The sequence below is a fragment of the Gekko japonicus genome, unplaced genomic scaffold (assembly GCF_001447785.1).
Source record: "Gekko japonicus isolate JY-2015 unplaced genomic scaffold, Gekko_japonicus_V1.1 scaffold53, whole genome shotgun sequence".
NCBI classification, from domain to species: domain Eukaryota; kingdom Metazoa; phylum Chordata; class Lepidosauria; order Squamata; family Gekkonidae; genus Gekko; species Gekko japonicus.
The window spans coordinates 685,995-701,264 of record NW_015162474.1 but is presented as its reverse complement, the minus strand read 5'-3'; the positions used below and the strand labels follow the sequence as shown (position 1 = coordinate 701,264).

The 15,270-nt window shown below is 46.2% G+C and overlaps 1 protein-coding gene across 1 annotated transcript in view; it reads right to left on the bottom strand.

The window, feature by feature from the left end:
• Nucleotides 1–1,500: 1,500 nt before the first annotated feature.
• PTPRR (protein tyrosine phosphatase, receptor type R) overlaps nucleotides 1,501–15,270 on the bottom strand; it is a 176,903-nt gene continuing 163,133 nt past the window's right edge. Inside the window, exons 13-14 of the mRNA XM_015405691.1 lie at nucleotides 12,265–12,378; nucleotides 1,501–1,594 (exon numbers count right to left, since the gene is read on the bottom strand). Of these exons, the coding sequence (XP_015261177.1) occupies nucleotides 1,501–1,594; nucleotides 12,265–12,378 (208 nt within the window). The remainder of the gene's footprint in view (nucleotides 1,595–12,264; nucleotides 12,379–15,270) is intronic.

Sequence of the window (15,270 nt, the reverse complement as noted above, 5' to 3'; positions counted from 1 at the left end):
AATCTGTACTGGTCCCATATCACTTCCTATCTGCTGCATATACCGTGAGGAGAGGGCCCCCCGGAAACTCAGACAGTATTATTTGTACTTGATCCAGCAGGAACGTGAGAACTGGGCTCCATCTGCCTATTAGTGTATGAGAGAAGTAAACTTTGATGACCATCAGTGAAATAAAACAATAAAATAACACAATCTTTAAATATTTTGTATTCAAGTTTATTAGCTATCTGAAGCAAAGATAACATTGTTGCTGCTTTTAAAAACTCATTATTAGACCCTGCATTCAGACAGTCCCCCAGTTAATTTTGCTTAGTTCTTGCCAAAAGGGTGTGTGCCCTTTTTCTTTGCAAATAGATAACTGCCATAAAGGCAGTTCCATACGAAATCTTCACTTTTCATCCAGCCTCTGGCTCTGTGTTCTCCAAAACATCTATCTGTTCTTGGCCAGATATTGAAATGTTGATAGCTTCTCTCTCTCTCTTTGTAAAAAGAACTCTTTAGGAAAAGACTGGCAAATACTTAAAATGTTTACCATTACAAAGTTTTTTTTTCAAAAGTAAAATTACTCACATGAGTTTACAAATACACTGGGTTCTGTCCTGGAGCAAAAAAGCTGCTTCTAAGACAATTAACAGCACTGAATAGATGCATAAACATTGAATAACAGACACTGGACTGGATCCAGTGGGAAATTTTCTTGCACAAGCCCCACTGAAATAAATGAAGAATTCATTAGGGTACAGCACGCCCCACTGAAATGCAGACTTCTTTCATAACTCTCATTTGTGTCAATGGGGCTTGTGATAGACAATTTCCCTTTTTATCACAGCCATTGTGCTCAACAATGTTTTACAGAATTTTCTATACATGTGAAATAAATCATAATGTTACGGAAGTTGGTTGTCATATAAAATACAAATTGTTTTCTGACTAGTTAAAAAAATGGATTATGTTACCATATGCTTTTAAAATGCTTTTTTTCCTTTTGAACCAGTCATTGATCCCTTGAGGCATTCAGTCATGAGGATCGTAAGCGGCTCTGAATTAAGTTTACCACGTAATAGGTAATAGCACTTAACAGGTACAGCTGAACATCTGACAGCCTATTCACAAAACAGACTTTGCAAACATGAAAAGCATTTGTACAAATCTCCTCAGTGGCATTTCCCATGTCCAACTGTTGTAGAACACACATACATAATGTTACGTACATTCAGTGTGGCATATTCCATTAATACAGTAATAAATCCTTCATAATGTCTATATGTGTAAACCAAATGTAACATCGGTACATTAACCTTCATTAAAACTGTTTCAGGGAACTCACAATACATTCAAGACAAGGGTCCATCAATCTTTTATGCTTCTTTAAAAACCAGTCACTTTCCTTTTACAAATCGGCTGCCTCTCCTTTGCTGTAAACTCCTTGAAGAAGCTGCTGGTAGGTAATTAAACGAATTACCTCAAGAAAATTACACATTTCGTTCTTCCTTCTTGGCTTCACTGGACAGCTTCTGCAGCCAACCTGCTTTCATACAGGCTCAATGCGTGATGCACAAATTCATACTGTTCACTTGTTTGGACCATTCCACCTCTGGAAAGAAGGAGAGAGTGACCATTTGTGATATTTTCTGGCTGATGCTAGACAACAGATTTTTCAGAGAACTGAAGGCAATTTGACAGAGGGACAGGTCCTCACCCTGGCTCCCATCATCCCAGTTTTCACCTCTGATCAAACAAGGTTTATATTATTTTGAAAACTGCAAAACCCATCTGACCAGGGATGACAGTGGATACAAGAAATGTATATACACCTAAAACCATTTTTAGATCCAGCAACAGGGTTTTTTATGGTTATAATTCTATCACCACAGAGCGGCAAAAAAGGGGAAGGGCCTGTACACTCACCTTCCTACACTACATAGTGGGTCTAGTCTGCATGATACAGGCACAGCAGCCTGAGCAGATAAATCCTGATGCCAATGCCAACTGATCATGCCATTGATTTGGATTAGCATAGTTCATCCACACTCTGCTCACATCCACCTTCATTTGCAGTCTGGTGCTGGTGAGTCATGGTTTTGGCAGTGGCAAGGTTGTGAACAGGGCCGGCTCTATCACTAGGCCAACTAGGCTAGTGTCTGGCCTAGGGCACAGGGCCCGTCCAGGACCTAGGGCGCAGGGCCCATCCAGGGCGTCAACTGCCCTGCCCCCCCGCCCCTGGTCTGTGCAGGGGGGGAAGGCTTCCATCAGGCTGCCTGCAGCAAGCCAGCGAAGCAAAATGCCGTCGAGGCGGGGGGGGGAGGCGGATTAAGGCTCCCTTGAAGCTGTGGCGTCTGGTGAGCAAAAATCCTACTTTGTGAGCTGCTGGCATTAAAGTTCTGAGCGGGCGATTTGGCTACTGCATGAATTAGGGGGCGGCTAGTCTCAGGGAGGGTCTGCGCGGGGGAGGGTCTGCGCCACTGTTCGCTTCCAGACCAGTCACTTCCAATGGAGGAGGGGGAGGAAGGGCCCCAGGGATCCACGCCCCCCCCCATCCCGCTGCTGCCCAGACGTGACGCATCCTTGACTCTCATCGCCCCACCACCACCACGGCAGCATAGCTTACTTGCCTTCCAGTCACTTCCTACCAAGTGGGGGGGGGAAGGGCCCCAGCCAGCATCCTTGACTCTCATCCGCCCCCTTACTTGCAGCCCCTCTGCACACATAACTTTTCCAAGTCTCTGGAGGTGTGTATACATTTGTGTTTACAGGCTTGTGGTGATGCTTATTTTATACATGGCTGAGATTATAAGTGATGATACTTGGCAAGAGTCTGTGTTTGAGCATGATGCCAGTTTGATTCAGTGAGTGACTGGCTTGGGTTAGCTGGAACTGGGAGGATACTGCTCACCCTCTCTTTATATTTCATTGTATCTGGGAGATACCTGGAATTCAGGAGCATCCACCACCTCCCGAGGTAGTCTGACCCACTGTGTGTGTGTGTGTGCGTGTGTGGCGCGCGCTCAGCAGCTGGACTTCCTTCTCTCCAGGCCCTGCCTGGAGGTTGGCAACCCCATAATTGGTGGGCGTGCAGGGTGTGTGTGTGCCAGGGGTGTGTGTGCCAGAAGGTGGTCTCGCCTAGAGTACAAAAAACCCTGGAGCCGGCCCTGGTTGTGAATGGTGTCAATTACTGCAGATTCTGTAACCTTAAGTCTAGACTACAGTAAGGACTTTTCTGCACTTCCATTTTTCTCTCCTCCTGCCCAGGTCTATCCCAGATTTTGTCACTCAGATGTATACTGCAAGTTCTGTGCTTGGAGCTCAACTCTAATGTGCCCAGGAGCCCAGTTTGGGCTTGCAATCATGACAAGTGGGGAGAGGGTGCTTATGCTATCCCCCTGAAATGGCACTGGGCAGCCACTATTTGCCACACTGGAAAAACCTTTGTATACTTATGTGCTATACATTTACCAATGGGAATAGAGTTCTAAGCACAAAACTTGCAGGGCAGGTCCAATCTTCAGGACTGGTAGCAGATCTGGGGAGAATAAAAGGTTCTGCAGGTTCTTTAAGCCCAAAGTATTCGATGTTCTTTCATTTACTTCAAATGAAATAAACAAACAAACAAAGACTACATTTTGGAATATGCCATTCATATCTGGGTTTATCCTACATTGGCACATAGGTAGACATTCTTCATGCTCTACAACTTTAGAACTCTCTTTCTTTGTCTAATTGCCAAAGCTAACATTTTTGTAGTGTTTCAACTATTCTACATTTAACTAGTTTTTCATGATCAAGACTAAAACAATACTAATCATAATTATTTATTTATTTGTTGCTTTGTAAAAATAACAGTTCACCTAGCTTGCTCACAGATGTACAGGAGAGGAACTCAGCTATTTAAAATCTATGTTTTCAGGAAGGCTGTTGCATTTGAAGCACAACTACAAATTTTGTAATGAACATTTCAAGTCATATTTTGTTAGCTATGACTCACAGCATATACAGCTTTAGCCCTTGGTTTAATTTAGACTGAGCAACGTGCTTCTTAAGGTGTTTAAGCAAGTAAGAATCTCACTCCTGCAGCCAATGCATTTTCATTCTTATACAAAATATGTGACCTATTGTGACCCTCAGAGCACATGTACAGAGTGCAGGTTTTCCTGTCCTTTTTCTAACGCCTACCAGGTTTCCTGTCTCACCAGCTGACACAGAAGAAATTTCTGCAGACGTGAGTCATTTCAGCACTGGCAGAACAGCTCTGTTTAATTTGACCATAAAAGTCTAGGGTGGCTAGGTTAGATACTGATTCTAAGGTATTAAAAGGCCCAGTGAAAGCACACTGAGTTTCGACAGAGCTATGGAACGGAAACTCATATTAGAAGGGCAAAAGCTGAACCAGCAGTGAAATAATTCTGCACTATTAAGGAGAGTAACAGACTACTATAAAGCTCTATGTTGGACTACTTAACAGGGCCTATGCTGGGTTGCCCTTGAATACAACCCAGAAACTATAACTGGTTTTATATTTATTTATTTATTTATTTATTTTATATCCTGCCCATCCCATGAGTGGGCTCAGTGTGGGTCACACCATATTTCAATAATTACAATAAAATTTAAAAACACAAATCAATGGTTACAGCTTACTGGTGAAAACATGGTTGGGAACGGCAGCCCAACTATTAGGGGCTAGCTGACAGGAATGCATCTTGCCTCTTTTAAAACAGCTACACTGGATGCTAGTTTGTTTCTGAGTTAAATTCAAGGTTCTAGCACTTTAAAGTCCTTCACAGCTTAGGACCACATATCTGAAGAACCAAGTTTCTGCGCCATATGCTCCAGTGCAACAACTGTGCTCTTCTGGTTCCCACCTTCTGGTGTTCCTCCACTTGTGGTGGCCCACTTATTTTATTTATTTATTTATTTCGATTTCTCAACCACCCTTCCCTGCTTACGTGGGGCTCAGGGCGGTTTACAACAACATAAAATCCAATACAAATGTTAAAACCAGTTAAAACTACAAAAATTCTGCACTAAAACATTCAGCATAAGTACTGTAACAAGATGGCATGATTAGCATTCAAATTTTCATGATTTCCATGAGGGGGAGGGGAGGGTGCTGGGCAGATGCAGAGAAACTGTAGCTGGCCTTAACCAATGGCCTCTCGGAACATCTCTGCCTTGCACGCCCTGCAGAACTTTAATGGATCAGGCAGGGCACGGATGTCGTCTGGCAGAGAGTTCCACCAGGCTGGGGCCAGGGCTGAGAAAGGCCTGGCCCTGGTCGAGGCCAGCCGGATATCTGCTAGGGCCCATACCTGCTAGGGTCCATACCTCCTCTACAGTGGCTCCTAACTTGTAGAAGGGTTCCTTGAGGAGGTGAGAAGTTGTGCTTCTTAAGACATTTTTAGGAGGTGCTCTAGGGCCATTTTATTTGTGAGGGCATTTAGAATCACAGAATCATGGGGCTTAAGCTGCAGAATTTTACTTGTATTTTGAATTAAGCCCCTTTTGAGTTTCGTTGACTTCTGCAGGAGGAAGTTAAACACTAAAATCAATGGAGCTTTTAAAAACTTAGTGGTAGGACTGGAATCTAAAATTATTATATAATTTTAGTTAATGATATAGTAAAATGTTACCTATTGTTTTATTTATCCTTATAATCCTTGGAACTTCACTCCTTCAGGAGTTTAAGGATTGCCAGGCTAAATGGAAAGCTGCATGTATTTATTCACATGTCTGCCCCAATTATATGGGGCAGAGGAGAAGTCTTATTTTTTATACAAAATGGGGCCCATCAATCCTCCCTCTACGTTTTGAGGTCTTGTGAGCAAAAATTCTACTTTTTGAGCTACTGGCATTAAAGTTGTGAGCGAGCGATTCGGCTGCCGCATAAATGAGTTTGCTCAGGAGCCATCCTGCCTGAGCTAAGACAAAAATGTGTGAGCCGGAGGCTAAAAAACTGTGAGCTAGCTCACACTAATTCAGTTTAGAGGGAACACTGGAGCACATGTATGAGGGAAGCTACATCCTGTCCCTTCCCCCACCTTGCCTCACTGAGCTCCATCGACTGAAGTGGTTTTCTCCCAATCCCGCTCTGCTACCAGAAATGAGCATACTGAGGAGAAAAATCGGTTAAGCAATGGAGCAATTAGTTGAGGTGAGAAAGGGGACAGGCTCCTTTCCTGGTGTGGTCCATCTTGTGAAAAAGAATAGTTTACGTTTTATATGTGAAATAGACATGGATGCACCATCATATATATCCCGGGTCTGTCAGATGTCTCTTTACCATACTACCTTTTCAGTTCATCGCCATTTCTCCTTAAGCAATAAAGGAAAAGGAAGCTGAATTTTTTTTAAAGACCTAGCTGACAAGAATATATTTATTTATTTATTTATAAGAGTTGTTGAGGGTAGGATATAGCTGTAAGGATGTCGTTTCCAGTCGATCTATCTGTACATTTTGTTATCCCAGCTTTCCTCCAAAGAACTGAAGAAGGCGGCCAGCGTAGAGCTCTAGAATTGAGCTCCACTGAGTTAACGTAGTTTACCTCAAATTAAGTGCTTAAAATTTTGTAAATCAAGCAGAGAGCAGGTGGTGGGGAGCGGACCGAATCTGCCGGGTTCAGACAGCTGAGGTGTGTGGGTGCTGTGGCCGTGGGGCCGTACTGGATGCCTGGAGACAGAGACGGAGATGCCGGAAATGCCTGAAGGTGCCTGGTTCCGGCGTTTGGTGCATGGAGGAGCAGTTGTGCAGCTTGGGTGGGCGGTGGCCTCTCGTCGTGGGAGGTGCGTTTGCCAGTGGCTGCTGTGGGGTCCACTGCTGTTGGGGTAGCCTGCGGTTGGGGCTGAAGATCTGGACTGCCGCTGGCTGCTGTTTGCTGCTGCTGCCGTTTGCTGCTGCTGCTGTTTGCTGTTGCCACCGTTTGCCACTGCTGCCTGTTGTCACCGTTGCTGGCTGTCTCGGGAGGGTGGGCTGTGGAGCTGAGCCGTAACTTGTTGTTCGTCACTGCCTGCCATGGCTTGTTGCCGTTGCGGCGGGTGGCTGTTGCTTGGAGTGGCCGCTGTTGCCTGGCGGATTGTGTGTCCGCTAGTGCATGGCTGGTGGCTGGTGTTGGGCGCCACCGCCCTGTCGGCTCCCGTGGGTGGACTGAATATTAACTTGAGTGGCACAGTCACAGTGGTGTGGAGTTTTGGCTGAGAAGCCGGCTCGGCCACAGGAGATGGAGACAGGCACATCAAGCTGCCAGATTTCTGGTTTCAGCTGGGCCGGGAGCAAGGATCCCGGTGCGAGTGTTGGTCCCCATGTCATGCTGGACAATGCTTACCTTGACTGACCAATGCTGGTAATACCATGAGACTGGCCAGTGCAGGCAGTATCAAGAGATGAGGGCCAACAGACAGCTGAGCGGGAGGCACAGAGCTGAGATTTTCATCACTGGAGAACAGGAAGGCCTTGGGACTCTCCCTTCCCCAATTTACCACCCCATGAGTCCAGGGACAAGGCAAGAGGGGATCAACCTGTGTAGCAGAGATCAGGAGCACCCCCCATACCTCTGCTGGGGGTTGTATATTAATAATAGCTAGTTATAATAGTGGGATGAAGACCTGTTTCTACCCTTTATAGTTTAGTTAAATAGAGTAGTTTTATTCTGCAACCTGGAAGGTTAGCAGGAAAGGAACTCAGGGTGACTGAGGTCTGCTTATATTAGTTGGGTTTAGAGATTTGGCTATTGTAGGTTGGAAATTTTGGCTTGATTGTATGAATTAATTTTGTTGAGGAGAACTTTAGACCTTTTTAGTGGCATTCCAATAGTGGGCCCTGTCTATAAGCCAATCTTAAGGTCGGCCTGAAGCACTGTAAAGGCACTGCGAAGGCCACCTGCAATGGCAGCAATGGGGCTAGGAATACCAGTGCTCCTGGGGAGGGGAAAGTATAGTGGTGGGAACAGGCAAGAAGTCAAGGGAAGGAGGTGGAGAAACAGAGAAGCTCGACCCCCTTCCAGCCTGCATCCCACCCCAAGAGTGACAGGCAGAGGGGCTGGGATTAAGGACCCCCCCTCCGACATTGCTGTTGTGTAACACCGGGTCCATAAACAATAAGGCCTTGACCCTTCGGGATTTCCGGGCGTGCATGACCGAGACTTCGGTGTGAGATGGGAAGACAGTATCTCTCTCCCAGCTGGCTCTGCCTGGGTTCTCGGTCCTTCAGCAATCACGGACTGTGGGGTGGGGGGGAGGAGTGGTGCTACTCATTTGGGAGGCTTACTTCTTCTGGGTGCTCCCACCACTGAAGCTTGCAGGTATCGAATGCTCGGGCCTTGTGTGGGAAGCCGCGGAGAGTTTGGCTATTTGGCTGGTGTACCGTCTGCCTAATGCAACAACCGACAGCCTGCCATCTCTGGTCGAGGCTGTGTCGGGCTGGGCATTGGAGTACCCTAGGCTGATAGTCTTGGGCGACTTCAAAGTCCATGCTGATGATGCGGCCTCTGTACCGGTGATGGACATGGTGTCCATCCAATTCATAACAGCCCCCACTCATTGGGCCGGACATACGCTCAACTTGATCTTTGCCGCGGGGGTTACAGTGGACCGGATCACTACGTTGGCAGTGCTATGGTTGGGCCACCATGCCCTGAAGGCCTGTGTGAATGTGTTGCCCTGACCCTGTTTGGACGGTGAGCATATTCTGGCTCGCCCGCGGAGCCAAATGGACCCTCAGTGGCTTCAGATGGCTCTGCGGGATCCTATGCCCCCAGGCGGCTCGTTAGATGAGCTTGTTGAGGACTGGCACAGTCGGCTCTCAGCAGCCATCAAAGAGATTGCTCCCCGACGCCCTCTGCGCCCTCGCCCTAAGTGGGGTCCTTGGTTCACCAAGGAGTTGTGGCTGATGAAACGAGGGCTTAGACAGCTAGAGAGACGGTGGCGGTGTGCTCGTGATGAAGCAACAAGAGCATTTTACAGGACGTTTATGAGATCCTATGAGATGACAATCTAGGCCGCAAAGAGACAGTTCTACGTGGCTAGGGTTGTGTCTGCTAGCTCACGCCCAGCACAATTGTTTAGAACCATTTGGTCATTAACAGAGCTGCCTCAGGGCAGACCAAATGCTAGGGAATTGGATACTGGCTGTGAGGCTTTTGTGAGCTATTTTGCAGATAAAGTCTTGCTGCTCCACCACAATCTCCCTGCCACAGTTGAGACAGTGAATGAACTCGAGGCTCCATGCACATCTTCTGGTTCTGTTCTGGATTATTTCAGTCCACTCAGCCTTGAGGAAGTCAACAAATTGCTCTCAACGGTACTCCCAACCACGTGCAGCCTTGATCCGTGCCCTTCATAGCTCATACAAGCTGGCCATGAGGGATTACGAGGTGCCCTCAGGGATATTATCAACAAGTCCTTCACTGAGGGACTGTTCCTGGGGACACTCTAGGAAGCGATGGTCCACCCTGTCCTGAAAAAACCATCCTTGGACCCAGCTGAATTGGCCAACTATTGGCTGGTCTCCAATTTGCCCTATTTGGGCAAATTACTTGAGAGAGCAGTGGCGATTCAGTTGCAGAGCTTTATGGATGACACTTCCATGCTAGACCTGTTTCAGTCCGGTTTCTGGCCGGGCCACGGGACAGAGACGGCACTGGTCACCCTCACAGATGACCTCCGGAGGCATCTGGATTGAGGCGGTACGGTGGTGCTGTTGCTGTTAGATCTGTCGGCAGCATTTGGCACCGTCGACCATCAGTTACTGATCCACCGCCTCGCCAACAGTGGGATCCAAGGGCTTGCCTTGCAATGGCTTGTCTCCTTTTCCCAAGGTCGGGGACAGAGGGTGGTGTTAGGGGAGCAGACGTCCCAGAGGTACCTGCTGGTTTGTGGGGTTCCTCAAGGGGCGGTACTGTCCCCGATGTTAACATCTACATGCGCCCCCTTGCCCAGATTGCCTGGAGGCATAGGCTAGGGTGCCATCAATATGCAGATGACACCCAGCTATATCTGTTGTTGGGTGGTCAGTCCGACTCTACCCCAGATGATCCGGAGCGGGCGCCTCGTGACGTGGCGGGCTGGCTTAGACTGAGCCGATTGAAATTGAATCCAATGAAGATGGAGGTCCTGGGCCTGAGTCAGAGCGGATTGGGGTAGGGGTCCCACTCCCACCTTCGATGGGGCGCCATTGGTGCCAGTGCCAAGGGTTAGGAGTTTGGTAGTGCTCCTGGATGCCACCTTAACAATGAAGGCCCAGGTAGCAGCCACTGCCAAGGCAGCCTTTTACCATCTGCAGCTGATTAGGCAGTTGGTTCCCTTCCTCGAACGCAATGACCTGGCAACAGTGATCCATGCTATGGTCACCTTGAGATTAGACTACTGCAATGCTCTCTACATGGGGCTGCCCTTGTCTCAGATCCAGAAGCTGCAGCTAGTGCAAAATGTGGCAGCCAGGCTGTTGATGGGTCCATTTCAAGGTGCTGGTTTTGACCTTTAAAGCCCTATATGGTCAGGGGCCTGCCTACTTGAGGGACCGTCTCTTCCCACATGTGCCCCAGAGAGCACTGAGGTCAGGGACTCAGAATCGCCTGACTCTCCCTGGCCTGAGAGATGCCAGGTTGGCCGCTACTAGAGCCAGGGCCTTTTCAATGGTGCCCCCACACTGGTAGAATGAGCTCTCGGATAACATCAGGGCTCTGCGGGACTTTTTACAGTTTCACAGGGCCTGTAAAATGGAACTCTTCCACCAGGCTTTTGATTAGGAGCTGCCACTGACGAATGCGCCACCAGAACATACTACAGCCTGCATGAAACATCGGTGGATATTGCCTTCCTCTGTATATTGAATGCCGCTATCATTTGTATTGTCCTTGTTAGAATTCTATGATGTTAAGTAATTGTTATTTATATTTTATTGTATTTACTGTTTTACTGTTTTTAATGCTTGTTCACCACCTTGAGCCAGTTCCCTGGCAAGGTGAGATACAGACTGAAAATAATGAATAAATAATAAATAAACTTGATATAAGAGGTGACTGGAAACACTGTTTCTTGCTTTATTCATATTGATAACTAGCCTTCTGAATCTGATGTGCTCGAAGTTTTCTGATCTAAACCATTGTTTTTCATATGAAACAGCAGACAGCGACAAGCATTTTCAGTCTGTGATTGCATTGGTTAAGCTCCTCCATATTCAGCCCTCATTTTTGCTTTATTTGGCCTTTTATCTCAAACCAAAAATACAGCACAATGTAAAAAAGAAAGAATTCTAAATAAGTGTTTCTCAAATTGAAGGGAAAGTTAGATATTGCATTCAAGTACACGTAACAATCAGTGTTCCCTCTGAACTGAGTTAGTGTGAGGTAGCTCACAGTTTTTCAGCCTCCAGCTCACACATTCTTGTCTTCATTCAGGAAGGATGGCTCCAGAGCAAACTAATTAATGCAGTAGCCAAATCACTTGCTCACAACTTTAATGCCAGGAGCTCACAAAGGTCGAATCTGCATTTGCATTTTAAATTAGTTTCATGCTGCTGTGACACCGTCTTCCTCTATGCTTGTTTGAATGTTGTTTGGAGAAGATTCTTTTAAAGCAGTGCAGAGGTGCAATGATTGTGGAGCCACCCCGAAAGGATGATAAACATATGTGGATGTGCAAAAGTATGCTAGCACTCTTGAGGTGTGAAAATGACACCAAATGTAGACAGCTTTTCTGAAGACAGAGTCAAAAGGCTGGGACATCGGTGGGAAAGAGAAATGCAGATTCAGCCAAAATAGAATTTTTGCTCAGAAGACTCCACAGCTTAGAAGGAGGATTGGTAACAATGCTCCAACAGGGTTTTGTTTTGTTTTTTTAATGAAAAGGAGCCTTGGGAAGCTGTAATTCTGAGCAGAGGTGTGGTGGGAGTGTAGCCCTTTACCTGCTGGCAATACTTTCACTCCAGATCCTGCTCCCCCCCCCATGGCTTTCTTTCCTTTAAATATATGCCTGGAGCCCCTGCAGAGAAAGGTAGTTGGGGGATTGGTATTTTGAGATGAAAAACAACCAAGCCATTCCCCTTCCCCCCAGAATCGAAGTCTTCTGGGACTGGTTTCTCCTTAAAACCCTGTGAGGGCATTGCTATGTACAAATAGTCCCCAAGACTCCTTCAGCTTACTTGTATTGCTTTATTCTCACACCACTTTCTGTGTCTGGCATGATCAGAATACCTTTAATTAGTGAGATTACAGTCAAGTGATCTGAGATCTAACAGACAAATATAAATGATTGTCACATTCTACATTGTCTTACCTGTCCAAACGCAGTTGACAGACAATGCTTAAAGCATCAACAACTCCCTCTTCCTTCAGTTGATGACAACCGATGGTAGTAGCAATAAAACATCCAGTTCTTCCTATTCCAGCACTGAAAGTAAAAATCAATCCCAAACTGTTTAAATGACTGTCATCAGCTTCCACCATCTAAACTGTAAGTTCTCTGAAATATTATTCATGAAGAAAAAAGAATCATCAATCTATCTAAGGGTCTGATTAGACAATACATTAAGCCCCCAACTAGGGTTGCCAAGTGGCACTTGCTGGCAGGGGACTCCCGTGCGGATCCCGGCGTGTGTGTGCGTGCGCGAACTGTGCACGTGCCGCATGCACGTCACAGGGAAGTGACATCATGACGCCAGGCACGCTGGGGGCGGGGGCACGACCATACAAGGGAAAACCATAGAGTTTTCCCTTGTATGGCCATGGCCCCGCCCCCAGCGTGCCCGGCGTCCCCCAGGGGGACTTGGCAACCCTACCCCCAACCCAGCTAGCATTTAACATGTGGCCCAGCACTCGCCTTAAAAATAGGGGAGACTGGTTCCCGAGTGCGTGCATGGTGGCAACAGAGACTTCACCATTCCTTCCTTTCCACCCTGCACACTTTCGCTAGCAGAAAAGAACTGTGAAGGGTGGGCTGTTTGTCCTAATGTTGGTCCTACATGTCTGTACAGGAGACATGTGGAACTAACAGTAACAAACAGCCCATCCCTCATGGGCCATTTCTGCTACAAAAAATGTGTGGGATGGAAGAGAGGGAATGATGAAGCACCATCACCATCCTGCCACCATGTGCATGCTTGGGAGCCAATTCCCCCCCCCCCATTATGTTTAAGGTGAGTTGCGTGTTAAACACAAGTTGGGTTGGGTTTTCCCCCAACTTATGTTTAACAAATTGCCTAATCAGACCCTAATTTTCAATGTGGCCCCATCTGTGGATACTTAAATCCAGAAAATGAGACCATGGACAGACAAAACAGATCTTTCTACAAACCTAAGAACAGCCCCAGGTTTGCAGAAAAATCTGAAGTCTAAAAACAACATCAACAAAAACCATTGGGGGATTAACCCCCCCCCTCCAATGATGATTGCTTGTAGCTTTAAGAAATGAATGCCCTCATTGGTCATTGCTAGGTAACCACAACATTACTGTCAGCCATCAAGTCTTGGTCTCTATCAGGAAAAGGTAGGTGGAGGGGCAGGGTTGTTTCAGCCTTTGAGGGAGGACTCATTCAGTTTGGGCCTGGCAGCAACCACCAGGTGACTTGTTGCCACCAGAGTTTCATGATTCATCCAGGCCTCAGCTGCTTGTTATTGTTCAGCAGCAGCCACCCCATGAAAACCAGTGTGGTGCAGTGGTTAGAGTTTCAGGCTAATCTCTGGGAGATCCAGTTTCAAATCCCCATTCTGCTGTGGAAGCTTGCTGGGTAAATTTAGGCCGTTCATACACTGTTAGCTTAACCTACCTCACAGGGTTGTTGTGAGCATAAAATGGAGGAGAATCATGTAAACTGCTTTGGGCTCCTATTGTGGAGAAACGCAAGGTATAAATGCAGTAAATAAATCATAAATATAGCTGAAGATGGGCAGCAGGTAAAAGCTAGGTTTTTTGGTGAGTAGAAAGAAGAGAAGGAAGCAGGGAAAGTTGAGGATATGGGGGCTCCCAGGAGGAAACAGTATGGGTAGGGGGATAAAAGGGAAAGTGAGGTTCTTGCAGGTTCCACACCATGCAGCTGAGCCTGGCCTGGCTTGGCTGGTACCATGCAATTTGGCCACAGTTTTCCCAGGGAGGAGATGCCAGGGGGCAGAGGAGGAGGAAAAGCTGAAGTTGGGGAAGGCAGATAAAGGTAGATTAGCTGTTGGGGTGAAGGACAGAAGGAAGCAGAAAAAGGGGAAAGTGGGGGAGGGCAACACGAAATGCCCCTGCATGTCTTTGCAGGTTCCCCACTCATAATGATCTAATTGCTTTAGTCAAGGGATCATCCCATTAGTTATTTCCTACCAGAAATCAAAGTCACAGTTCTTAAGCATAGCAACTACTGTGAATTGATTAATCAATGCTGTGTGTCTTTCTATTTCCATTCTGTACAAATATGCACAACCTAAGTACATCGGAGCACATTTGGGCAAATAGATCTAGCATAAATGGCCAATGTATTGGGTTTAATTCTTTCTCTCAAAAATTCAGCTCACATCCATATTTCTGAATGACATAAGGGATGATTAGGCCACCTTCTCCAAAATGCACTGAATCATATAACACTGAGGCAATAGGCAACTGTACATTTTTCTGAATGCAGAAAAATGCACCAAGAGGCATCTACTTTGGGGGTCTGTAAAATTGATCCTTGGTCCAATTCACTTTAAAAAATAATGTATTTTATTATACAATTACAAACAATTTAAAGAGAAAACAAATTTGCATCAAAACAACACATTAAATAGATAAGAAAATTAAACTGGGGATAATAGCCAATGATGATGGTCCAATTCACTTGAAACTTGGGGGATCCTTAGATTAGAGGGAGGTGTATGTTCTGTGCAAATTTGGCGCCATTATTTTTATGAACAGCTGGCCCAGACCCTCATACATATTTCCCATTGAAAATAATGGTACAAAACTCCAAAACCACACAGATTTGAATCCCAAACTAATAATGTCCTAACCCCACAAAAACAATCACAGTAACCTCCCCCCCCCCAGATTGGAAGTTATAGTGATATTTTTCTCAGTTTACACCCCTAATGAAGACCTTATGGGGGGAAATGTGCCACCAATTCAGGGACAAGTGAGATGTATAGGTGACCAAAAGTAACTATAGTATATTGAAAGAAGCCAGAAGTTAAACTGAATATTGTAGCCTTTCTAGTGCATTACAAATTACACTGGCCATACAGCAATGTGAATAGGAATTTGCCATAGTAATGGAATTGTGGATAAATCTGCATCATCCTTGGACTTCTGGTTTTGGTGATTCGCTGA